At 34.6% G+C, this 27996-nt stretch overlaps 1 protein-coding gene and 1 long non-coding RNA gene across 2 annotated transcripts in view; both read right to left on the bottom strand.

The window, feature by feature from the left end:
- LOC128240609 (uncharacterized) overlaps positions 1-2559 on the bottom strand; it is a 42347-nt gene extending 39788 nt beyond the window's left edge. Inside the window, exons 1-2 of the long non-coding RNA XR_008262219.1 lie at positions 2434-2559; positions 664-717 (exon numbers count right to left, since the gene is read on the bottom strand). This is a non-coding gene — a long non-coding RNA (uncharacterized LOC128240609). The remainder of the gene's footprint in view (positions 1-663; positions 718-2433) is intronic.
- A 7546-nt stretch (positions 2560-10105) lies between these two features.
- LOC128241293 (cadherin-7-like) lies at positions 10106-27955 on the bottom strand. Its single transcript, XM_052958229.1, has 6 exons — positions 27808-27955; positions 27286-27584; positions 11934-12187; positions 11490-11617; positions 10712-10780; positions 10106-10450 (listed from the first exon to the last, which is right to left on the bottom strand). Exons 1-6 carry the CDS (start codon positions 27953-27955, stop codon positions 10206-10208), a joined length of 1143 nt encoding a protein of 380 aa, XP_052814189.1. The 3' UTR covers positions 10106-10205.
- Between the last annotated feature and the right edge of the window lie 41 nt (positions 27956-27996).

The following is a 27996-nucleotide window of genomic DNA, read 5'->3' on the forward strand; positions in this document are numbered from 1 at the left end:
GCTGACACCATGGATACTAGAATGGACAACCTGATGCCCTTATCAAAACCAGCACGGGCATCTTTCTGTCTTCAATAATTTAAATACTTTAGAATATCAATTATTTCCTTTTTTCTGATTTCAACTTATAATATTAAACTAGATACGTACAAACATTATATATTTGGCTGTTGAATTCTTATATTAAACAGAATTCCTAACACTTTATGACCAATTCATAATATTTCATATTTTACAGCAGATACAATTTGCCCTTTTCTCTTTAGCACCTTGTTCCTCTTTTGTAGCATCCTTAGCTTTTTAAAACCTTTCTAAAACCTATCTGTTTATTAAATTATAGATGTTATAACCAAATCCACAAGTAAGTCCCGTGATTGTGCTTATTGTATTTATAGTTGTAAGGATAGCACAGTGATCGGTGCACTATGTCCTGACTAGGGCATCCCGGGTTCGATTACCGACATGGGTAAAGTGAGTTTTGTTTGTTGTCACCAAGCCGGACAAGTGGGTTTCCTCCGGTTACTCCGCTTTCCTCCACAACACAAGACCACACTCTCGTGTAATTAACATCGTATCAACGAATGTTATCGCTGTAATGGTATATAAACTTAGTTCACAATTTCATAAGTAAATAGGTTAAAACATTTTTTTTAAAATACGTACCAGAGGTCGCATATGAGGCGACACCGGTAGCAGAAACGTCACCAACGGATTCCCCTTTTAAGAAAATAAGTTTAGATTGTTAACTGAGCAAATAATTATTTTCATATAGTGTTTTCAAACATGTTATACTATCCCTCGGCAGTTGTTTTGACACATGCATCAACAATTAGCCGAGTGTTTTGTTTAAACATTTGCCACGGAGCTTGTTTCCGTAGCTTTTCGCATAAATTTTGAAATTGGTTTGTTATTGGAAATTGGAGTATATCACCTGCCACAAATTAGCTAAATGGCATGTATTTCACAATGAGTTCGAGAAAGGTTAAATGTGTTGTTTTGGGTACCTGATTTCGTTTTTATTGCAATATTATTTTTTTTCGGGGGTTAACATAAGGTGTTTTGATCCACTAAATTACAAATAATTATAAATGAAAGTTGTACACTCATTTATACTGAATTGCTAAGTAACATATTAGATTTTCGTAGAACATAATTTATTGTCAATGATAAGTTTAACATAGTAACATCGGAGTTTCCTTATATCATAATTTCAACAATGGAATAGTTCAATGCATGTTTTATACTTTCATTTCCAGTTTTTAATCGTAAGCTTATTCGAATAACTGCTATTCCCAATAACATTTGGGGAAGTGTTGTTGTTGTTGTTGTTGTTGTTGTTGTTGTTTAAATTTATTTATTCTCAGAGGGCAGACTAATAACAATACCACTCACTTATTCACTCGCTTCTCATTACATGCTGCTCTTCACAATGTTACGAGCGTCTGTGTGTGATTTCAATAACTCACACCACTCACTTATTCGCTCGCTTCTCATTGAATGCTGCTCTTAACAATATTACGAGCGTCTGTATGTGATTTCAATAACTCATACCACTCACTTATTCGCTCGCTTCTCATTGATTGCTGCTCTTAACAATATAACGAGCGTCTGTGTGTGATTTCAATAACTAATACCACTCACTTATTCGCTCGCTCCTCATTGAATGTTGCTCTTAACAATATTACGAGCGTCTGTGTGTGATTTCAATAACTCATACCACTCACTTATTCGCTCGCTCCTCATTGAATGCTGCTCTTAACAATGTTACGAGCGTCTGTGTGTAATTTCAATAACTCATACCACTCACTTATTCGTTCGCTCCTCATTGAATGCTGCTCTTAACAATGTTACGAGCGTCTGTGTGTGATTTCAATAACTCATACCACTCACTTATTCGCTCGCTTCTCATTGAATGCTGCTCTTAACAATATTACGAGCGTCTGTGTGTGATTTCAATAACTCATACCACTCACTTATTCGTTCGCTCCTCATTGATTGCTGCTCTTAATAATGTTACGAGCGTCTGTGTGTGATTTCAATAACTCGAGTACCGAGTTCAGTATCTATTACGTGTACTCGTTTTGAAGTGATAAAAGTAAGTATGCCGGCATATGGCAATGTTTATAAACGCAGCAATGTTTGAACTTTAAGCCAATTTATCTTTCTAAATATATATTGAGTTAAGTGTGTCGTTTATCGTGCGTATTTGTGTTATCCATTACATTAATTAGTGCATGATTAGAGATTTGACTAATGATTATTGTTCTGTTATAATACTGAATGCATGAACAAAAACATAGGAATTATTTTTCAGTATGATACAACATGTTATTTAATAGATTATGTTTAAAAAACAGTTTTGACAATTAAATAATGAATTTTAGTATCCTGTTTGTCATTGGTAAATTTGTTAAATCTGACATTTTTACCGACCTGGACCTAAACCATCCGCTACGCACAACTCTTTTGTGGTTGTGGTAAAAGGGCCGACAGTGACATCTCCAATTGGCACGGTGACCGTAGCTGTTCCTGTTGCAGTCCCATCATCTGTGGCTCTGAAAATAACGACATTTTGTCAGAACGTTCGACATCAATTGAAAGAACGAGATAGCAGTAAGTATAAGTAAGAAAAAATGGTAATTTTTCGTGTGTCTTAAAGTGCAAGTCATCGATAAGGCGGAAACAAAGTATGTTAGGGTATAAAGGTGTTTTTTATAGAAAAAAAGTTAATAACTTAGCATAGATTATAAGTACTATCATGTGTTTCCGATAGAAACATCCGACCTGAGGGCACGCGCGTAAGACGTAACGAGGCTTGCCGAGTTAACGGCCACGCAGCGTGTCCGAGGGACGGATTTTTCGATCCAGTCGGAAAAACTTGATTGATATTTTTCTTGCATATCTAAAATTATCAATTTGTGGACGAATTGACGAAGAAAACGCACTTTTGTACATTTTACCAACAAGCGCGTGCGACTTTGTTTATTAACGTCATAGAGCACAGTAATTTTAAATCACTATTGACGTCAAATAGATTCTCTACAAATCGCGTTTTTACGATTATTTATTTTCAATTTTTATTAAATGTCTTGCATGGTTTTATATCTGATTGCGCTTAATTCAAATAGCATATTATAGTTTTCATCCAATAAAAGAAATAGGAAGAGGCGCGTTGTTGCACGTGATTCATCTTTCATGGGGGTGTAAGACGGTTTTTCAGCACTGGTAACATGACCGGAAACACACGTTCATATGAAAAAAGTCGTTGTTTACTGATATAGCAAATGACACTACAATTGACAGCCAGTCGTTACTGGGAAAAGTTTGCCAGCCAAGATCGGAGAAGATGATACATGTCTACATAGCATAGGATGATCTTTTCTTTTGAAACTTACATATTAATATAATCCATTTGTTTATTTTTCTAAACTTACACGATTTCAAGAACCAACTCTACATTTGCTTCGTAGTCCACTGTGGCTGAAAGCGTAACAGTTCCTACAGTAGCGGTTGCTATTTCCACCACGTTACTTGGAGTTCCTGTGACTGTGTATGTGACTGAGGTGGCATCAGTGGCTGCTGTAAGTGAAACAACAGTTGTTCCCACAGCTGAGTCCTCGGACAGTGGTGCAGCAAGGGTGATTGTTCCAGTCGCGGCCCCGGCTATTGTGCCATCACCAGCCAGTGATAGCCGATTCTAAAATGAATGTATTCTTAGTTTTGAATATTGATATGATGAATAATATATATCGTTTATTATACACTTAATGATATGTTATTTGACCTTAAGAAAATTTCAATGCATTTTTAACGGTTAATATTATCTTAAGAAGGATTCTTACACGTTGAAGGTTATATAGCACCGAGTTTATTGATAGCTCAAAAACAATTATATTAGACAGGTCCTAAAATGAAGGTAGTTAAACGATGATGTAAGGTCAAAGCTTGAAGCAGAATCTTAATTTTGTAATCAATCTTATCTAAAACATAAATTAATGATGAAACCTATCAATTTAGCAAAATAATACTAGGAAGCAAGTTATTAAATTAGATCATGTATATACTCATCATATATCTCTTCGAAATGGTTTACTTTAGACAAATCTTTTTCAACTGGGATAATATCGTGTATATTTTTAGTTCTACTAGTGTTATCCCAAAAGATACAAATAAGCTTATATTTAGAGATTCATTTAGCTCTAATTGAATATCATTAAAAGGGTCCTCCACAGAGTATAAAGAATATTCAGGGGGAATATACACGATGCCACATAAAATATCTGAATCAGAATTTACATACACTTTTTAAATACTAAACCGTTTTACAATCAGTGTCAATAACATGTACATACTAAGATATACTTTGTTTCACTAACAGAGCTAGGACACCCTACTTTCGGGAATTTAGTACGACACTTCGTCTGTTTTTCGTGAAAATCACAACAGTATCAAATATGTCAATACAATCAAGATCATCTAATTTCATTTCTTGCAAGCCGATAATATCATGGTTCTCAAAATATCGTTAAATTCAGGACACATAAGCTTCATGGTTTCAGCCCACAAACATTTAAAGATAAAAAGCGCAAATTGCCGTTATCAGTTTAATAATGCATCATTTTTATAAAATTTACGAGTATCGTTAGGTGGTTTCAACATATTACATGTAGTATAAATATTTGTATTATAACGAGAATCATAACTATTATGTAAATAATGTGCACAATAAGGATGATAAGTTGGCACACATACTCATGAACAAAAGGTTCCAAACATTCATTATTATTAGATATTCACCATGATTGCTGGTAAAAGACAAATTACTATTCGCCGTGTGGTCAACAGACCGATTAACTTAATTAATTAAGTCACCTCTGTATATTGGGTCAGAGATCAAGCATGACTCTCCGTGACTGTTCTATAAACGGGACTCTTCGATGGACGGAGGTTCCTCGGGGGTCCCCATTAGTAACGGCGAATGTTGAGCAGACGATATGTGACCGTCATTGACGCTATTTGTTGACGGCTTGTCCGAGTGCCTGGTAACACCTTTTTGAAACCGCTTTGCGTTTGTTTGAATTGTCCGGCTCGATTGAGGCAAAGCGATTCGGGGTTTCGTAACTCGACAACGGTCGACGTACCTGAGAACGCGTCTGTGGGTCGTAATAGCTGGGAGGTGCCCCAAGCCCTTGTTGGCCCGATGGGTGGTGTTTGGTTTGTGGCGTGTAGTGGGTATTATACATAGGCGGTGGTCTGGGGGTCTGCGGAATCCCTAGTCCGTGAGAAGGTGCCCGAGGTGGGGGCTGGAGAGCGGACCGTGGTCCCTGGTTTGTCAGTCGCAATGTTGGCTGATCGCGCATGCCCAGTGCAGACAACTGGTGGCCTAAGCACGCGAAAGTCTTTGTTTCGGGGTCATACAGCCAACTGTTTACATACAGCCTGTCCTTTACAATCGATACCTTGTTCCCAGTTTCACAGTATTGTCGAGCTAATGGAGAAAGCACTTTTCTCTTTTCCTCTTCTTCTCGAGGAAAATGTTCATAAATTTGATGTTTTCCCTGGGATTTGTTAAGAATGAGGCCTGCTTTGCAAATTTGCTCCCTTTGCACATAACGTTCGAAAGTGGCGACTATCGGCCTAGGTGCATTATTTCTAGGATGTGCCTTCGGTCTGCCAACCTTGTACACTTTGCTGATTAGGATACCTTTTATATCGGTGCTGATTTAATCGGATACAACTGCATTGTCCTCTAAAGATGATTGCAACATTTCCCTGAGTTCGCTTTCAGTTTTTTTCTGGGAGAGTTCGATTTCCCTGACCATTGGTGGAGTCCGGACGAGCCTCATCGACACCAAAGAAAATATGATCGTTTTCCATGAGGCGTGTTCTCATGTGTAAACATTCGGATTATAATTCGGCGTTTTCTTGCTTATACATTTCAACAATATTTAGATAAAACATTGGTTTGTATTTTAAAATCGGAGAGTTGTTAATTTGTTTTACGTTTGTTTTGGATGTTATCGTCAGTGACATCACTAAAAGACTGGCAAAATGCTTCACAATCAGCTTACCTGGATGTTGTTGCACTATTTAAATTCTGGATATTATCAACTGTTAATCTTAGGTGAGAAACATCTTTTTCCATAGCTAAAACCCTTGCATGTGTTGACTTCATAGATTTTCAAACGGGAATTCATATCATTTAAAAGTTCATAAATACTCGGCAGTTTTTCACCGAGCGAAGGCGTAGGCGGAAACGCGCCGAATCCAGGTTGAGAGAAATATGTAGGTTGTGCACCAGGGTCAGGGGGAATGAAGTTCCCGGGCCCGTGGAATTGGTGTTTATCATACACTTGGTGGCGGTTCCTTGTCTTAGCTTTCTGTGGTTTAGGAGTTGCTCCGCCTGTGGCGCCCGCGCCATTTCCTTTGTTTGCACCTTTATTGTCTTTGTTTTCAGGCAACATGAGACCAATGATCGAAAGTCCCAGTTATGAAAAATAATTATTCCTATGGCTATGGTAATGAAACAGACTGTGGTCACTTCTTTTTACAAGGGTCAAATCTCAAAAATACCCAATTGTGATTTATCTTTCCTATCATCATGGTAGTTAAATTGATAATAACCCTTTCCACACTCTGCATTGGACTTTACTGGAGTAGTTCACCTTACTTAACTGCCTTACAAGTTAAAATACCAACACGTGCCCAATGACATTGAGTGTATTGATCGATAATAGCAATGAGATTAAGTAAATTACTTAAATGGCAAGTCCGTAAATCAAGGTAGTAAACGAAAGCTGAAGGACTCTCAAAAGCTTGAAGCAGAATTTTAAATTTAAAAACGATCTTAATTAAAACTGAAATTTATTATATGACTCCTACCAAATGATCAAAATGAATAAAGCTTGTTAGTAACTTTCAAATATAAACATTGTTAGCATTTGCGTCTGTGTGGCCATACAAAATTTGTAATAATTTAATGTTAATCCCCAATAAAACGGCAGTACCGCCCATATCGTTTAGTGTGTATAAAAGGATACAGTTCGCGAGCTTAGTGCAAGTCGGTTGTAATTCAATGTAGAAATAGAAGGCGTTATAACAATTTTGCGTATGCGCTGATTCATCACCTTTGTAGCATTTGAAGGGGAAAGTCATTCATAAAATTGCAGGTACTTCAACAAGTGCACTTGTATATTTATGTTTTCTTGGATAAAGGATGGTTTTACCCGAATAGGGGTCGGTTGTTTATTCGTTTCGTGCTAATTTCCCGACGAACTGATAGGAATGGAAGACCTACAAACACAAAAGAATATAAACGACTCAACGAAGTGAAGCTTCTCTTAATTGTGTTAAATAAGGCCACTGACAATGGTGAGGGTCAACCACAACATCCGTTTGTATGTTAGTTAGTATGTATATTGGTGACATGGTGGTTACTGTAAAGGCGTTTGAGCGTGAAGCTTATGGAATATTGCAAAATATCATTCTGGTTATGTCAGAATAATAAATAGGGTTTTACCTATGGAGTTTTTGAAGGTAGCTGCACCAAGTCCTTTATGTAACCATCCTTCTGCTCTCATATAATTGAATTCAATGCTAGCTTTGGCGCCCGTCTGCTTTCATATAATTTATTGCTCAATTAGAGAGTCAAATATTGATTTTGTCTTCATTACATCATATTCATTTTTATTATATAAATTAGGGATAGCAACGAGTATTCGAATATTAATTTACTATTCGAGATCTCGGAAAAGAAACTGTTTGAAATTCACAAAATACATGATATACATACTATGTATCAGTATTGGCGCGTTGCTTATAAGACAATGTACTGTCCCTCTAATCCCCATTATGTACACAATTGACCCTTAATATTTATTAGAATACACCCTACATTTTTAGCCAATGACATTGCATGTAGGCTATCATTAAGTACTAGACTTAACCATTAAGAATTTCACCTTTCGCGGGTGTTTAAAGGTCCGCCTACTGCCATTTATCCGATACACACTCCCTGCGTCAGATTTGGCGCTGTCAATGTATCAACCAATGAGGTTGTATTCTAAGTCAATTAGATGACCTTAAGTTATTGCTTAATGAATAGACTTCATGTCATCTAACTATTACATGACAGTTGTGAGAGTAAACAAACTGTCATAAAGGGCCCTAATTTGCAATAAGCACTGATATCAATTAGCGAAATCTATCTCAAACACAATTTTTATTGTTTACCAACTAGTTATTTCCAGACAATGTATGTTGACAAGCGAACTAGGAACGACCGTTATGAGCATTGATTCGTTAAAAGGCGTATTTTTGCAATGATCAGCACAATTGACTGGTTGATATCTTTAATTTGGAATTATGAATTGTAATGATGTTAACAACAGTATTACAATATGATGAATTGTCCCTTAGTTGTAATATTGTGTATAGTAAACAACTGAACATCAATCGCAGTATATTATGCAGCTCGCAAAGCCCACAGCGTCAATTACGAGCAGCCGACAGAGTCGTGGAAATGCACGCTGCTAGGTGTCGAGAGAGTGCTAATTTTTCGTATGTGCTGTTTTATTATTTTTGGATACATGTTCGTTGTATCTTGAAGTTTAATGTATGTTTATAAAATTTTGTAAAATATATATATATATATATATATATATATATATATATATATATATATATATATATATGCATACATGAACTTGTCTTTCTTGAAAACCAATTCAAGTTTTCCGAGTACCCGAGTACTCGATCAGAAGATTGTTCGAGTGCTCGAGTAACAATTTCACTACTCGTTGCCATTTTAAAGCATACAGTGAATGCACTTCTATCTTCAGTTGTCCCAGAATAGTTTGATGTTAAAATTGTCCATTATTAGCACTGTATTCTTGTCGGAATATACCCGTTTTTTCTATGGATGAACGTAATGATGAGAATTTTAAAAACAAAGTTAAATGGCGTTTTATATCATTTATTTTAATCACACAATCGGTAGCTTGTCAGTAAAGAAATTGTCTCGAGAGTGACCAAAATGTTAAAGTTCTGCTCTAAGTAATCCAAGTGTCGTTACTGTGCCAGTAATTCATGTTGGGTTTACCTAGGCTATTTCATGAAAACTCATAATGTATTTTGAAAAAGTAATTTGAATGTTTTCAAATCGAGACAATCTCCGTAAATCTGACTGGCATCCGGCATTGGTATACACACTACACACTTTAATAGAAGAAATATGGGTAATTTAACTCATAATCGGTTGTTCAAAGCCGAACGATGGAATTCTAATTGTTTGTCTTTTTTATATCACATTTGTTGGATGGCGGCTATTTAAGAACCTAGGTTTATGTTTACAGCTCTGAATCGTATGATTTTATAATAGATTAAACAGTTGACTTTTTTAACAAAATACAACTATCATATGTGTAAGAAACAAAACTGTCATTGTACAAAGATCACATATATATATATCAAAGTATAATAATAAAAGCATAAAATTGAAAGTATACAGCACATCACTTCAGATAAAACAGAAATTGCAACTCGTTTGCGAAACACTGCGTGTAGTTGCACTTAAGGTTACAGTTGGTGTCAAAAGTTGTTTGTACGTGTAGGCTCAAAGGCATCGGTGCGCGTTCCTTGTTATTATATTTAATTTTTTACCAGTGTTACCGTGTGTATATTGAGTTGCGTTAACTTTCTTAAACCAATGGGAGTAAGATTCCTATCGGCTACACGTTTATAATTTATCAATTGTGCCCATGACTTGAATGTATAGAATTTGACTAGAGGCAAACACGTGCACGTACATGTAGCGTTTCGCAACCCCGCTAATTTTAGAATCGGATCGTCAGTTCAGCGAACTATCAGAAGATGGAAAATATAGCTAGTCACAACCCATGGTATTTGTAAAGGGGCTCTCAAATAATATACAAAATTAAAATATTTCCAACTGCAGCTAGAAAATATGAATATTTTAGAAAGTTAAAAATGCATTGATCTTTAGCAGGGATATTAAGGAAGCAACGCCTTGAAACTAGAACAAATAAGCATAGAATTGTTCTAGAAATATTTGTGTGTGTTTTTTTGTTGTATTTTTTCATAATTTTAAATAATTGCTAGTTCTTCACACGATATTTGTCTCTAAATCTCAAATCACAGCCTTGTTGAAAACATTCTCTGAAAGGTAGTTTTAAAACTCATCAATTTTAGATCAGATAAGAAACAATTGCAGACAGAAGCACAGACGCAAACATGGCACCGATGGCTTCCGCGCCGCTGCATGTTGACTCGACGCTCAACGTCACCGTTGCTGTTCCGGTAAGGGATGCGGCGTCAGCGGCATGAAGCACCAACGTGTAGGTTGGCGTTGCACTTTTGTCAAGCGTCTTGCTTGGCGCCACTTTCAGTTGACCATCAGTCCCGTACGCGAACTCAGAATTGGTGTCTCCAGCTGAAAATAAACACATGTTATGATGCGTTTATATCTTTACATTAAAATGCGGCCGCACATTCGTTACAATATCACTTGCTTGCAGATGTATTATGGATGTAACATTGTAATTTTATTTTTTTAAGCTTTTTCAAAATTCTTTTCAGCCCGAAGGCTACAATGTTTATCAATTTGATTGTAGAATCAACTTCATGAAGTAAAATATACAATATTGTTTCAAGTAACAGCTTAAAAATATTTTTAAAATTCATCATAACATACAGGCAATGGAGTATGTGACGGTATTGCTTGCGTCCGGATCTGTGGCTGTGTATGTGCCTACCAGCGTGTCTGAAATGGTGCATGATCAATATTTTTTAAATGTAAACAATGAATGAATTCAAAGAATATTATATATATTGTTTAAGTTTATAAATCTTTCAATAGTTTTATCATTCGATAAAATTATCATTGATGTCTTGACTCTTGGATTTAATGCTCCAGTGTTAACCAATTGATAACAAAATCAGCTAACGCTTCGTTGAAGAGGAAAGCTGTAAATTATGTATCTTATATTGAAACCAAAAAGAACTCAATTGTTAATCATTATTGAAAATGTGACAAAATGGTACATTATGCCGTAAGGCATCAGCAAATGATAGAGTTGCAAATACGTGCTTCTAGCTATCTAAATTCTTACAATGATATATGTATTTATTTTGTTTTAATGTATCTGATTGAAATAATAATGCTTAAAATAATGCTTTTAATACTTGAATCATTTTAGGCTTTAATTTACAAATTGCTGTTCTAATTAGTGTATTCCAGTTACTATTCGATCATAAAAAAGGAAAACAAAAACATGAAAATACTCATATCCGCCCGACAACTGTCCGATATAAATGGTCCTGATGCTGTTTATATGACGTCATTGTCATATGGTAAGTAAAGCGTGATTATATAAATAGAACGTTTAGCATTTAATATTTAGCTTTTTTAAAAAACAACCCAAGACAATTAACACATTATGAAAACTGATTTAACTCAGATATCTATTTACCAGCGCCAGACTTGTCCTCAACACACGCTGTGAATTGTGCTTCTGCGTAGGCTGGTGCTTCGTTGACGTCGGTAATAGTGAGTGTTATAGTGGCTGTTCCAACAGCGCTGTCACCACTATCAGTAGCCCTGAAATGAATAAACAAGTTAGCGTTAATTTAAAATAAAGAAGTTAAAGTACCATTTAGTTTAATATTCTATTCGAATAATTTCCCGGTTAATAAAAAACCATGACTAAGTATGCAATATAGTGACTTTAAAATAGTCGTTAGCATCTGAGGTTTTTCTTATAGTTTTATGGTACCAAGCAATCCAGTTGTGTTAATATTTTAGAACTGCTAAATATAACTAACATTTGTCCAAATAATTATCATATGAACAGCAGTATAATGCACTCTTAAGATTAAATTTGAAAGGTAAATTAAATCATCAAATGCATACGTACTTAATTTTAAAAATAAGAGTTGGAGCCGTTTCAAAATCCAGTGTTTGGCCGGTTGCCAAGGACACTACGCCAGTGGCTGCATCTATTGTTCCTTTACCACCTGCATCATCAACAAGATTATAGGAGGCAGCAGCGTTAGCCACGCCGCTGTCAATAGTTGCTGTGGCTGTAAAGAGGGCTGTCCCAGCATTGGTGTCTTCTGCTATTGCATTTCCGACAGGAATCTCAATACTGCCATCTGCACTACTTGCAATCTGTAATGTGTTTGATAATTACCTCTGCCTAAGTAAACTACAACATCCAAATGCCAAAAACCATAATATGGATCGTATATTTACTGCCTTTTTGAAAAGTGACTTACAACCTATATTTGAATTAAATGATAAGTTCATCACAGCGGGCGAATTCTAGTACCTGATTAAGCAAAATGCTATTTTGAAGAATCACATTTAATATGAATCATAAAATAAATGACTCCACTATTGGACTATTGGACTATTTGCATGGCGACTCTACAGCACATGGGCGATGTCATCCGTGAACCGGAGTTTGTTATAGGTTCACTTACATCTTGTTAGTAAATACTAATTTGTGTTATCATGTTTATATAGATAGCTCTACCGAGATAAGTATCACCTAGTTCTTTTTCTTTGGTGTTAACAAATAATAGTTCCCTTTTTTGAAGGGCCATTAGCACATCCCTCTGGTGGTTATCGTACCTACGCATCTTCGGCATCTTACCACTTTACTAAATTTACTCTTTTATAAGTTAAAAAAGTTTATCTTAAACACCCAACCAGCAGTCAAATTAGTGATGCACATCAAACGTGATTGTGTGCGTTGTTTAAAATCGGTGTATCTGTTGTAAGGATACTTTAAACATTGGTTTTAAAGGTACCTTCTTTTAATTGTAAACATAAACCAGTTCGTGAATGAATGTACATGAAACTTATTTTACTTTGCTTTAAGATGCACTATTATGCCCAAATTAGATTTACGACAATTAATATAATTGTTTTAATTTACCGAAAAGGTCAAATAAATGTCAAAAACAATGGTTCTTATTAAATTTAATTTGAAAGAAAGATGCAGAAAAATCAGTAATTCATCCTAATGAGCCGATAGGAAATGACAGTAAATATCTCACCAATCATTTAATATGTTGGCGTTTGCAGCTATTAAATACACGATTACAATCATGTTATCAGTAATTCATATATTCCATAAATGCATTATTTAGTAAGAAGTTAAAGGTTTATCACTCAGAATATATGTCTGTTATACATGTGTATGTATTAATTTTGAATAAGAGTGTCACTTTAAATACACCTTTGTTGGGGTGTTAATGATTTTTATCAAATTATTTACGTACTAATTAGCGTTTAAACATAGACAACAAACGCACCAAATAAGCTTAAGTTTATCAATAAATGATGTGATTTCCACTTAGGTCATCAATCACTGGAACTTACTATAAGACATTTAACGGGGTGTATGTTTAAACTTTCGACTACTGAGCTTGTTGATGAAACTTTTAATAATAAAAGTGTACGTAAAATTAACTAATTCCACTTTAAAATACTTTCATTGTGATTTTTACGCTTTATACTTAGACATTTAATTATAGTATCTTAATCAATGCAAAAAAATAAAGGTGTGTTAATAGTTGTTTTATATATCCGTTGTCTTGTGACGTCACCTGTATATCGTTTAGAGAATGTTGGGATTTGTCCCACGTCTTTAGCTTATAATGTTTTGTAAATCATTTAGTTTTATTTAACGGTTTGGTTATAATTCATATCTTCCATTTGCTCTTTCCATGACCTCACATAGTGGACTCGTCCAATCCATCCATGATACCGGTTATATAATGTGTGCCAGTGATGCATTACTTGGTCTCTGCAGATATTGCGATATTGCAATAAAATGTTGTATACACTCGCGGGGGACTAAAACTTACACTTTTTTGAAGGTCCGAGATGCCATTTCGCGGAATGAGGATAAAGGCACATAAAGCGCCACATTATTGACAGTGATTAAAGTGCCTCTTGGTACCGAGACATAGCGCCGAACGTTTAAGGTCAGTTGAAGGGATTTTTATGTGATTTCCCGATTCCCAATGATTATAGTATTATATGTGTAAAGTCAGATCAATTTGGGATTATTTATCCTAATGAAAAAAACATACAGCAGTGTAGTCTGGAGGAATATTATTTTATTTATATTTAATTTGTTTCAGAAGTTATTTCATTGCGTTGTAAAAACAGCCACACGTTGCATTAGTATTAATATGAGCGTACTCAATGGGATTTGTGTAATGATACTTAACATGGAACAGATTTTTGAACATTAAGTTGTTTAAATTTCTAAATGGAGGTTGTCAGCCCGCATTTTGTTCAGACGAAAGATGTTGTTTTGAGAGAGGTTAATTAAACAGAAAACACGCCATGCATCTTCTCGAAATAAATACAGTATCCATATGAAAACCTACAGAAACAAGTCAAATACATACAACACAAACACAAAAAAGCACAAAAACAACTCGGTACATATATACTGTTTAAACACTCTAAGGGTATTTATCAAGTATTGTTAGTTCGAAGTTTACTGCGAGGGATGGAATTGTAGACATCTCTGCACCGTGAGGTTTTTGCAAACTTTTCCCGGAATCCGGCCTAATCCGAACTGATATATGATGTTGGGTTTTAGTAATGCAGCGTCAATGCAACAAACATGCGATTTTCGAATGTTTATATTAAATTAATAATGTAACTTTAAAAGGACGTAAATGAGCTTTACGCTTAACTCCCACCTGATACTTTCAAGAGTATTCGGGAGTTCAACCAATTTAAACCAATTGACTAACTAGAGACAGCCTAATTTCGCTTTCGGTCTATGGTACCAAAGGTCTACGTTGGATCCATAAAAATCAAAAAGACCATATCGCTTTATGTAAAAAGCGTAGTAGAACACACGCGATTGAAATTTATAAAATGAACAACAAATGTACAAAATGCAACTTGTGCCGTGTGCTGGTAATAATATGTCAATTTTATATATTATACTTTTTATTCGTTTGTGTTTACTTCATGATTAATCTGATTTCTGAAAAGCATTTTGGTCATTAATGTAAGCCTGAATCTACTAATCATAAATGACTTTAAGATATCATTAAGTCAAGGGTCTTTCAACATCCTTTTGTATGTTGTTTTTTTTGGATAATTATTATTTACAGTAAGATAACAATAACGATATATATTTTTTCACACACCAGATCTATGAACGCCGTAGGACACCATAAAAAGAAAGTAATATCCCGAAACATCATGCCAAAGTAGATCGCAGCGTTTTTTCTGTCGGCAAGGCTCTACCGCCCCGACCTGACAATTTATACTGCAGAATGCTATGGTTTCTACGGCAGCAGGACAACATCACCTTATTTAGACAGATTTAATATGGGTTGTGTTTTTCAATTGCAAATAAACTGACACCTGAGAGCACATGGACTTTAATATTTGAGTAATTTTATTCAATTTGTTTTCAATGGGCTACAACAGTTTTGCATGCGCCATCAATAAATACCAAATAGGCCCTGGAATAAACAAATACCAACGAAAGTGCAAGGTTAAACACTGCACTCTCTGCGTTTTGAACATGATTGTTTTAAATATTTACATTCTCATCCTGACATTGCAAAGAAAGTGAAAGAACACTTTGTTATCCGTATTCAAGGACCAATTAGATTTGCAGACAGTCTCCAGGGATTTTAATGACGACTGCAATACACACACAGCTTGTTATTAATTCAATGCCTTTTTGACAAAAAAAAAGCAGAACAAAATATTTGTTGGTACGATGCATCTTGAATTGTTACGACGATTCATTTATAACGAGGCGCTGTACAGGCTGTGTCCTGCGCCGGCTGTTTTGCCAAAGCACCTGAGCAAACACAAGATAAATATATGGGGGTAAATACAGCCAGGTAAATATGTACCTCATGCTAAAATAAGTCTCTTATTTTTAAAGTAAAGTTCTATAATAATTATTATTATTATTATTATTATTATTATTATTATTATTATTATTATTATTATTATTCATGAAAACCAGATGTGTTTTGTATAGCAATAAATCAATATAGTGAAAGCATTTTGTTTGTCAGGTACTTTGTACTTTTCCAATCCCTTGTACTGCTGCAATCAATTAAAATCTCTGAACCGGAAAAATGCAATTAATATTTCACTGATGTATTGCTATAATAATATTCAAATTGAAACCATAGGCCAGTTCGAACCCTTTCTAAAGGCACAAAACTAAGGCTGATACCTAAAACATCATACATGCACCAGACAAGGCTTTCGCAACAAACTACATATATTTCGATCACAATCTTTGAAAATATTTTGTGGACCAATATCATTTACAAGTGCGAAAGACCGAAAAACACTGTTTAATGGTAAACAGCTATATACATAGACGCACAAGTTTTTTTGAACATTTAGTTTCGAGTTAGAAATTGTAGCAGCAGGTGAGTCAAATAAAAATGCTGCTCTCTCTGCAGGATATGTCATATAAATATATATGCAAAAAGCTACAGAAACATGCTCAGTAGCAAAAAGTTTAAACATAAACCCGGTTTAGTGGCAATGGGCAACGCCAAAGACATAGAACACAAATTCACAAACAAGAAACATAGAACAGCACACAACTATATATATAAATAATTGGTATGTTTATCAAGAATTGTTAGGTACCGCCTTGGAACGGTCAGTAAAATGTAAATTTACTGGGGGTTTAAACCAGTTTATGTGCACAAACCTGACTCTTATCCCAACAATTCTTAATAAAGATAAAACGCAAAAGATAAATCTTATCAAAGTATGCATTAACTTGAGGAAACTTATCAATAAAACAAATAATAACAAAAACGAAAAGGTAAACCCCAAGTACTTCAATGATTAGAGATCCCAACTCTATCTGCAGACGGAGGAAAAAATTCAGAGCATCTAATGCAAATACTTTTCAAAGATACGATGCAGTCATCGTTAGAAACCAAAAGCTTCACACACAGTCTGCCTTAAAAGGTTTAAAACTGTGTGATCATAGAGTTTCATAATAAAAAGCATCATTGTACTTAAACTGGGAACAAATGAAGAAAAACATTATTAAAAATAAAAGCGACTAGTATATGCTATTTTCTCCTTCCAAATGATTTGAAAACGTAAAATATTTGAAGAAATTTAAGTCACAGCCAAAACACTCTGAGTCAGTCAACACGTGTCACCAAAAACGGTTTTAAAGATAACATGAATTAGCAAATTCTTCATAAAAATTAAAGCACTGAAAGTTTAGTTATGAAAGGATGCTATATTCAACCCAATATCTTGTTTCAGGTATTCATCTTCAAATGCAAGAAGGCAAGTGCTCTTCAAAATATTGCCTTTATATTCACGGTTTAAATAAAATCCAAGTAATTCATTAAGTCTATCTGCCCAACTGCCTGCTGGAAACATTTTAATTTTACGAATTTTCTTTAAAACATCACCATAAAAATCGGGATAAGCAATACTATCAGCAATGAGCGATTTAAGACTACTATTGTACTTTGATATTAGATTATAATGACCATTAACAAATTTAGAGAAAGTTTTTCTTAATTTAAAATATCGGAAACCCTGTTTTAGAAGTTTTTGCGTCATAAGTTTACTGCAAGAGCTGATTTTTTTTTTACATCTGTACATATTCTAGCAAATCGTATTAACTGTGCAATAAAAACACCATACGATGGTGAAATAGGAACATCACCACCTAAAGAAGGGTAATTAATTATTTTAAAATTAAAATCATCACGTTTATCATAAAGATTGATGCTCAATATATCATCCTTTACTTCTAGTTGCAAATCTAAATAGGATGTTTTTAAAACGGATGTATTAGATTTATTAAGTTGCAATTGTGAAGGGTATATCGAATGAATGTTATCTGTAAACACAGGATTATCTAAACTTAGAATATCATCAATATATCTAAACGTGCTATTGAATTTATCAAAAAGGGCTAGATCTCCAGACTTTAATAATCTTAACATATATTCACTTTCATAGCAGTATAAAAACCTGGTTTGCCTCCTGGATTGTTTTGATTTAAGCCGCAATTTTAAGTAATGTGTGGTATAATTATAAAACTGAAGGACGAACATTGTTATATATACACAATTATTTATGTATTAAATATGTTGTCGAAAATCCTTGGCAAAATATTTCTTTAAAACAAAACTAGTATATCTAAATACAATGTGTACATCTGATTTTCTTTTATCGCGTGTAGCTATTTGGACAATTTCGAGGCAGGTATACAAGAGTTGAAAGCTACCGCACATATTTTTTCATATACATTTTGTTTAAAAAATTAACAGTGAATAAACATGCACAGCTAAGACGTTAGTGTTCTAATAGCCATACACTAACTGAATGAGGTGACACAGGACATATATGAGTTTATCTAAATGTTATAAGTCGTTTTTAATCTTTAGATTCAATGCAATTTTGTTGTGTGTAGAAATAGCCGCCGGTCTTTCTTATATTGTTTCCACCACGGATCGGATGCCCACATCACCAGTCCCAACATTATTTAAATCGTGATGTACGCGATGCGGAAGCACACAGCATGTACAAGGAATGACATAATGTGGGATGGGGTACAGTGTGTGTAAGAACAAGCCGCCTGGGAGGATCTTTTGACAAAGCGCCGCGTGTCATGAAAACGGAGTAACGGCCCAAATAATGCAGGCACAACTGATTTTAGTTTGGTTAAAATAACTGAGAAACAATAAAATGATATTTCACTTTCACTCTTCGACTATCCTTTGTTTCCTAAATTTTCAAATCGGCGCGGTTATTTTCTACTGCTGAGATTTCCTAAAATTATGTTGTAAAATTATATTATGTACAGGTGTATTTCAGTAGTGAAATATTTTTCAAATACAATATATATTACGTTTATGTCTTACATTATTTCGATCTGATTGAATTTCATCAATGAACGCTCTGATTTCCGCAAGCAAATAACACATTGTATTTACGTAAGATTGATATTTTAGATAATTGTTTTGGTTGTTTTTCAATTTAAAACGTCCATATAAGTGTACGCACGCTCCAGAACATTTCGATTCTGTTTCCATTTCAATTCTAAAATTCCTTTTTTATTCTACAATTGTTTAACAAATGTTCATGTATATAATGTTGTTATTTCGATGGTTTATGTTTATTCTATATCAACCAAAAAACTCTAGGTGCGACAAATCTGACTTTCCTGAAGTTCCCACGTTAATAATGATAGTTTGTGTTGTCGTCGCCTTTGAGTTGTTGTTGTTGTTTTTTATATTCTAAAAGTGCTTATCCGGTCAACCGTGTGAAGCTGGACACGCATTGTGCCCTATCATTTTTTCGCGAATCTTATCGCGATGAGCCCATAAGTAAGATACAATGGTGCCGCAGGATTTCATGCGGACGTTACATGGTACTAGGACGAGAGAATGGCGGGAGCCGTCGGATACACGTACTATTTTTAACAACGCACGGGGCTCGTGGTGGACAAATTTGGTATTGAATCACACAGGTATATCAGATTGTAGAATACTTATACGATTTGAAGAGCCAGAAACTCAGAACAGTCCGTCCCAAAATTATTCGGCTTCCGCCCGAATTATGTTGGGGCCGTACTGGACCGGTGCAATTTTGTCTCTAACGTGTATGCTAGCCTACGGTCAGTTAGAAATCTTCTCACATCGCACTCAAGTTTAAATGTTCAATCATGATAATAAACATTCTTTTTCAGAATGTTTGTTTTCTAAATTAATGGATTATTAAAACCTATTAAAGATATATTTGCCCGCAGACAATAACAATGTCCAAGTTTGACACCAACAAATCACAACAAATTGTTGGTGTTTTTTTTTTCTTGCCGACCTCAAAATGATATTGAAAAGGGAGTATAAACTCAAATGCAGTCATAAATGAGTATTTTTTGGTCGATATATCCAAGAAACATTACATTAAGATTCCGCTTTTACTCTGTGACTATCTTATGTTGTATTTATTTCGAAATGGCCGTGGTCGCTTCCAGATTATTGTTATAATTATTATTATTATTATTATTATTATTATTATTATTATTATTATTATTATTATTATTATAAACTATTAGTATTAAATCATTTCATTAGTCCCCCGCACGATAGAAATCTCTTATTTTAAATTTGTTTTATCATTTTAAAACATAAATTCGCGTGAACGCAAGGTCCCGAACGTTTTGTTTTAAATTTCAAATTATATTTAAATTTAATACAAATGCAGTTAAATTCTTAAAATTATTATTGCTATTAGTGCGGTTTATTTTATTCTAAAAAAACAAATAAAAATACTATTTTGTTCCATAATACCGACGTTCCCGAACGTTAATAACGATATTCTTTGTTTTCGTCGCTTTTCAGTAGTTTGCTCTGGGGGTTTTTTAATATTGTCATAGCATTTATCCGGTCTATTTATTTACTACCACGCAATTCTGTCTGTTAAGAAGTAATTCGAAATTATTCCTGTTCTTTTGTGGAGGAAACGGGAGACGGCCGAGAGATGTCAGATACACGAACAATTTTAAATATCGTACGGGGCTCGCGATGGACTCGCACGGACATTGTATGATACTTAAACGATTTGTAGGATTCGAAACTCCGAAAAGTTCGTTACGAATTCGTACGGCATCCGCTCGAATCTTGTTCTGCGCCAGTACAATGCTGTCTTCGACGTGTATGCAATATGGTCAGTCATGACAACAAATGCGTGTTCATAATGTGTGTTTTCAAATTGAGTATCTTAAAAAAAGAAACGCATTCTATATGGTATCGGAGGATTTCGGGGTGTAACAAAATAAATCAATTTGATGTAATATTTATATAAAAAGTACAAGCTCAATAGCCAAAGGTTTAAACATAAACTTGATTTGTTTTAGAATCCTTGGTATCAAAGGTCTACATTGAATCTATGAAGATCGTTTTAGACCTTTTTGCTCCGCGTAAAATAGCATCAGAAAAACTAAAACTTTAGCAAAACACAAATGATTGATATTCATAGCAGTTAATAATATAAAAACATATTGTTGTGTTTTGAAGGTAAAATAATGTCACCAATAGTGTATTATTCTATTTGTTTAAGCTTATTTTCAACAAGAAATACTCGCTCATTAAAGTAGATATAAATCATCTCTGATTTCATCGTAACCAGATAATGCTGATTTTGATTTTAAGATACCATGAAGTCAAAAGCCGTTAAATATTCTAAATGTTCTTTCTGGTTGTTATAACATTAAAAATGAAATCAAACGTAATTAAATCCTTAAACATACCAGATATCTGAACGCCGCAGAACACCATAGCACAGAAAAATATATCCCTAAACATCGTGACAAAGTGGATCGCAGTTGTGTGTGGAGTGTTTCTTAATCAGCCGACAAAGTGCTACAGCCCCGACCTATCAAGTTATACTGCAGAATGCTAGGGTTTCTACGGCAGCAAGGCAACATTACCTTATTTGGACAAAATGCTATGTGAGTTGCAAATTTTAATTGCAAACACACTAGCACTTGAGGACTCATTGACTTTAATATACGACTATTTTTATTTTATTTGGATAATAAATGGATATTAAATGGATTAATTATGGATTATCAATGGGCTATATCTGTTTTGAGGAGCCTTCAAAAATACAAAGTGGGCCCTGGAGGCTCTGTAATAAACACATACTAACGAATTAACGTGGTTAAATACTGCACTGTCTGCGTTTTGAAATTGAAACTTGTACTTGTTTACAATCTCAAGCTGTCAATGTTTTATTTTGCATCACAGACAATCTCCCGGAGATGTTTATGACGGACGCAATACAAACAAAACTTGTTATTAATTCAATACACTTTTTAACAAAACAAGAACATAATTATATGTTTGGTACGAAGCAATTTAATTGGGATTAAATTTATAACAACGCGCTGAACAGGCTTTGCTATGCCCACGTGGATTTACAAAATCACCTGAGCAAACAAGGGGGGTTTGTGCTGTGGTTGTGGTTGGGGTAAACACAGCAAGTATGAGCTCTAGTGTACTCGTTTTATGATTTATTTAAACTTCTACCTAAATATCTGTCTTATAAATAAAGAACCACGTTTTCATATATTCAAAGGATGTAAGCTTATGTGTTTCCATAGCAAAATAGGTTATGAGTATAACGTCAAAATTGGTGATCGTTTTTAACGTCAGCATATTTCGTTAATATAAGCATTGAGTACATTTTGTTTGTCAAATGTTCGTTCACTTTCCATAGTACTGACTATGGCACAACTTACTTTCAAAGTGGCAATTATGTTATTTGATTTATGTTAAAAGAATTTGGGGCATCCATGTCTCTTTGACACAATTTTAGTTTTCATTCATCATCTGCTTAAAGCTTAAAACTCATTTACCTATTTTTGAATCCGAAAAATGTACTGATCACAAGAATTCATGCCACAAATGATGATATGAACATTGTTTTAAAGCGGTGTGCGCGCTGACGTTGGTTTTTGAGAGCAAACCGGGACAAATCAGTGACCTTTATCAAAATGTCATCGAGTTATGCTCCGGACAAGGAAAAAAGCAACGGACCGACCGACATATATAACTCAAAACTCAATTATTATAATAAGATTTTAATTTTATAAATTCAAATAATGCTTAACAATTCTCATTGCGTTTAAGAAGGAACGATACGAATTTTCACGCGTACGATACGATTGCTGATAAGATTGCCGCGTTTGCTTCTACATTATACACATCAACTCACCTTACATACTCATGAACACCATAAATTTAAACTTATTAAATTTGCACCATACGATGTTCTCCAATTCAATTGTATTAAACTAAATGTCAGCTAGATCTGAATATCCTTAAATGACAATGACTCCAGGACCTGAATCTGTATTGTATATTATTATAAATGCAAGTCCATATACAGTCAAGTACATGCAAAGAGTATTTGAACTAGCAATTAATAGTGAAAAATGCATGCAAAGACGCAATGTCGGAATAAAAAACATATTCCTGAAGGTAATATTTATCAAGCATTCATAGAAAAAATAAACAGAAAGGTAAATAAATTACACAGCAGAACTATGATAATGATATCAGTGCCAAACATGCAATCTAGTGAAAATTATCTTACTGATTTTTTTTCGTAAATATTAACCAGACAGCTAGATAATTATCGCGAACATTAAGTGGTTAACAACAACAATTTGCGAACAGTATCTGGATATCTTACGGCAGTAATATTCCACCATATATTCTAGATAATGGTATTGTATCAATATTACCAATTGTATAAAAGATTTACATACGTACGTTGAAAAGAGGATGTTTTCAATAGAAAACTGCTATTAAGGTTAAGTACAAAAGAAGATTATGGATTTACTATGCCATTGACTATTTATAATGTTAAATTTTGATGCCTAGTGTCCACATATGATGCTGGTATTATTTAAAAGTCATGACTTCTGATTACTTATATGTAAATAAATAACTGAATATACCTATCCAAAACCGTAATGTTTGTTTGCTTTTAAATCGGAAGAGAAAAAGACGATTGTTCAATTATTTATATTGAATCTATGAAGATCGTTTTAGACCTTTTTGCTCCGCGTAAAATAGCATCAGAAAAACTAAAACTTTAGCAAAACACAAATGATTGATATTCATAGCAGTTAATAATATAAAAACATATTGTTGTGTTTTGAAGGTAAAATAATGTCACCAATAGTGTATTATTCTATTTGTTTAAGCTTATTTTCAACAAGAAATACTCGCTCATTAAAGTAGATATAAATCATCTCTGATTTCATCGTAACCAGATAATGCTGATTTTGATTTTAAGATACCATGAAGTCAAAAGCCGTTAAATATTCTAAATGTTCTTTCTGGTTGTTATAACATTAAAAATGAAATCAAACGTAATTAAATCCTTAAACATACCAGATATCTGAACGCCGCAGAACACCATAGCACAGAAAAATATATCCCTAAACATCGTGACAAAGTGGATCGCAGTTGTGTGTGGAGTGTTTCTTAATCAGCCGACAAAGTGCTACAGCCCCGACCTATCAAGTTATACTGCAGAATGCTAGGGTTTCTACGGCAGCAAGGCAACATTACCTTATTTGGACAAAATGCTATGTGAGTTGCAAATTTTAATTGCAAACACACTAGCACTTGAGGACTCATTGACTTTAATATACGACTATTTTTATTTTATTTGGATAATAAATGGATATTAAATGGATTAATTATGGATTATCAATGGGCTATATCTGTTTTGAGGAGCCTTCAAAAATACAAAGTGGGCCCTGGAGGCTCTGTAATAAACACATACTAACGAATTAACGTGGTTAAATACTGCACTGTCTGCGTTTTGAAATTGAAACTTGTACTTGTTTACAATCTCAAGCTGTCAATGTTTTATTTTGCATCACAGACAATCTCCCGGAGATGTTTATGACGGACGCAATACAAACAAAACTTGTTATTAATTCAATACACTTTTTAACAAAACAAGAACATAATTATATGTTTGGTACGAAGCAATTTAATTGGGATTAAATTTATAACAACGCGCTGAACAGGCTTTGCTATGCCCACGTGGATTTACAAAATCACCTGAGCAAACAAGGGGGGTTTGTGCTGTGGTTGTGGTTGGGGTAAACACAGCAAGTATGAGCTCTAGTGTACTCGTTTTATGATTTATTTAAACTTCTACCTAAATATCTGTCTTATAAATAAAGAACCACGTTTTCATATATTCAAAGGATGTAAGCTTATGTGTTTCCATAGCAAAATAGGTTATGAGTGTAACGTCAAAATTGGTGATCGTTTTTAACGTCAGCATATTTCGTTAATATAAGCATTGAGTACATTTTGTTTGTCAAATGTTCGTTCACTTTCCATAGTACTGACTATGGCACAACTTACTTTCAAAGTGGCAATTATGTTATTTGATTTATGTTAAAAGAATTTGGGGCATCCATGTCTCTTTGACACAATTTTAGTTTTCATTCATCATCTGCTTAAAGCTTAAAACTCATTTACCTATTTTTGAATCCGAAAAATGTACTGATCACAAGAATTCATGCCACAAATGATGATATGAACATTGTTTTAAAGCGGTGTGCGCGCTGACGTTGGTTTTTGAGAGCAAACCGGGACAAATCAGTGACCTTTATCAAAATGTCATCGAGTTATGCTCCGGACAAGGAAAAAAGCAACGGACCGACCGACATATATAACTCAAAACTCAATTATTATAATAAGATTTTAATTTTATAAATTCAAATAATGCTTAACAATTCTCATTGCGTTTAAGAAGGAACGATACGAATTTTCACGCGTACGATACGATTGCTGATAAGATTGCCGCGTTTGCTTCTACATTATACACATCAACTCACCTTACATACTCATGAACACCATAAATTTAAACTTATTAAATTTGCACCATACGATGTTCTCCAATTCAATTGTATTAAACTAAATGTCAGCTAGATCTGAATATCCTTAAATGACAATGACTCCAGGACCTGAATCTGTATTGTATATTATTATAAATGCAAGTCCATATACAGTCAAGTACATGCAAAGAGTATTTGAACTAGCAATTAATAGTGAAAAATGCATGCAAAGACGCAATGTCGGAATAAAAAACATATTCCTGAAGGTAATATTTATCAAGCATTCATAGAAAAAATAAACAGAAAGGTAAATAAATTACACAGCAGAACTATGATAATGATATCAGTGCCAAACATGCAATCTAGTGAAAATTATCTTACTGATTTTTTTTCGTAAATATTAACCAGACAGCTAGATAATTATCGCGAACATTAAGTGGTTAACAACAACAATTTGCGAACAGTATCTGGATATCTTACGGCAGTAATATTCCACCATATATTCTAGATAATGGTATTGTATCAATATTACCAATTGTATAAAAGATTTACATACGTACGTTGAAAAGAGGATGTTTTCAATAGAAAACTGCTATTAAGGTTAAGTACAAAAGAAGATTATGGATTTACTATGCCATTGACTATTTATAATGTTAAATTTTGATGCCTAGTGTCCACATATGATGCTGGTATTATTTAAAAGTCATGACTTCTGATTACTTATATGTAAATAAATAACTGAATATACCTATCCAAAACCGTAATGTTTGTTTGCTTTTAAATCGGAAGAGAAAAAGACGATTGTTCAATTATTTAGGGTCAACACAGTGTTTTGTAATTTTTGAGTCAGTATAAAAGTCACATATTTTTCATTCACAAACTCCACCCCTTTCAAATGATGATAAACTAATATGGTCTAGGCAAACATCACAATATGACATTATTGTTCATCGGAATCCATAAAACATAAAAACAAACAAATTAAATTTGTAATAAATCAAGAATGATTTGTAAGCCTTTGGTTATATTGGAAATATTAGGGCGTAATAGATTTGGACGTACTTCAAACTAAACTGTAAATTATTCACCACAGGGAACGAATCTGTGCAATAAATTATTTTTGGCAATTAATACCATCAGTATAACAGGAAGGCTTAGAGTATTGGCGTCTCTTCATAGCGTGAAGATTATCAGTCAACATTTGCTTTGAGCGAATGCGCCCTGCTATAATTCATTTAAATTTAAAAGCTAGACTGTAACCAAACTACTTTCTTTTAAAGATGTGTTAACTATCCCTATCCTTTTTCTAGATGTCGATCACCCATCACCTCTTATATTTAAAGTGGCAATATGATACAAATAATGTATTAACTTTATTCAATATACACAAACGCAATAACATCCTTTTAAGAGAAAACGTTGTGCACTCTGACACATCACTGTCTATCGTCTGTCGTCGTGGCGGCATGCAGATAAAAGCTTACATACGAAAACACGTGACATGACCCAAAACTCGCCACACTTCTGTGCTTATGTGTAGCGCCTTTTGCCCCAGCTTTGTGGCCCAGCCAAGTAAAATCCACTCAATTGCAGTGATCACTAACTAGTCTCGTACGTAGATAAAATGGAAGAAATTTGCCATGTCGTTCTGACGCTTTGGTAGGGCACCAACCAGTAAGAACGAAACATCAGCGCACCAATTGAAACATATATTATTTCATCATGTATTGAATGAGAAGTTAATTTCATGATATATTTCAAAATGACGACAATGCGCATTTTTGGCCTCCTTTAAGATTACGCTTCATTTGAATCGCTTATCTCCGACATGAGAGCGGCGGCTGCGTCTCGGCGATCCCTTTGAGCTGCGCCCTGTTGTTTCTGAGCAGGCTGAGGTTGCACTCTGACAGGCCCTGGTCGCTGCTAGTCTTGCAGAAGTAAATGTGCGACAGGACTTGTTTGTGGCGGGACTTGCCCTTGTGTTTTTTTTCGACGGCCAATGCACGAGGCTGAGGCGGTGCAAGCCGATGCTAGTTTTCGATGAAAATGCAAAGGGCTGAGACGCTGCAGGCCGATGTTGGTTGTCGGAGGCCACAGGTAATTGTGCGACAGGATGATGCAGAGCCACTGCAGACCGATGATGTATGTTTGTTCCTGGTATATGTGCAGCAAGCGATGCTTATTATCTACTGCCACTGGTAGCTGAACGACATGACAAGACTGCGGCGCTCCATACCAATGGTTGACATTTGTGGTCCCCGGCTATATAGTGGCTGTTAGTTGTGCGGCGGTTTCAGTGTGTTGCGCGTCAAAATCTGGCAAGGTGGTCACGAGTTCTTGCGCGTCTTACGTGTATTGTCGCGTGTTGTCCCCTTTTTGATGAACGACTGTACGATTTTGTTGTGCGGCTGGTCGAAGTTGTTACCAGGAGGCCCCTGGTCGCTGCGTGACTGCGTCTTGTAAACGTTGTAGAGGCCTCTCATCATGGCGCCACTCATTTTCAATAATCAAATTGATAGCATTCCTTAGATGGAAATGA

Source organism: Mya arenaria, chromosome 7 (assembly GCF_026914265.1).
Source record: "Mya arenaria isolate MELC-2E11 chromosome 7, ASM2691426v1".
Classification (NCBI taxonomy): domain Eukaryota; kingdom Metazoa; phylum Mollusca; class Bivalvia; order Myida; family Myidae; genus Mya; species Mya arenaria.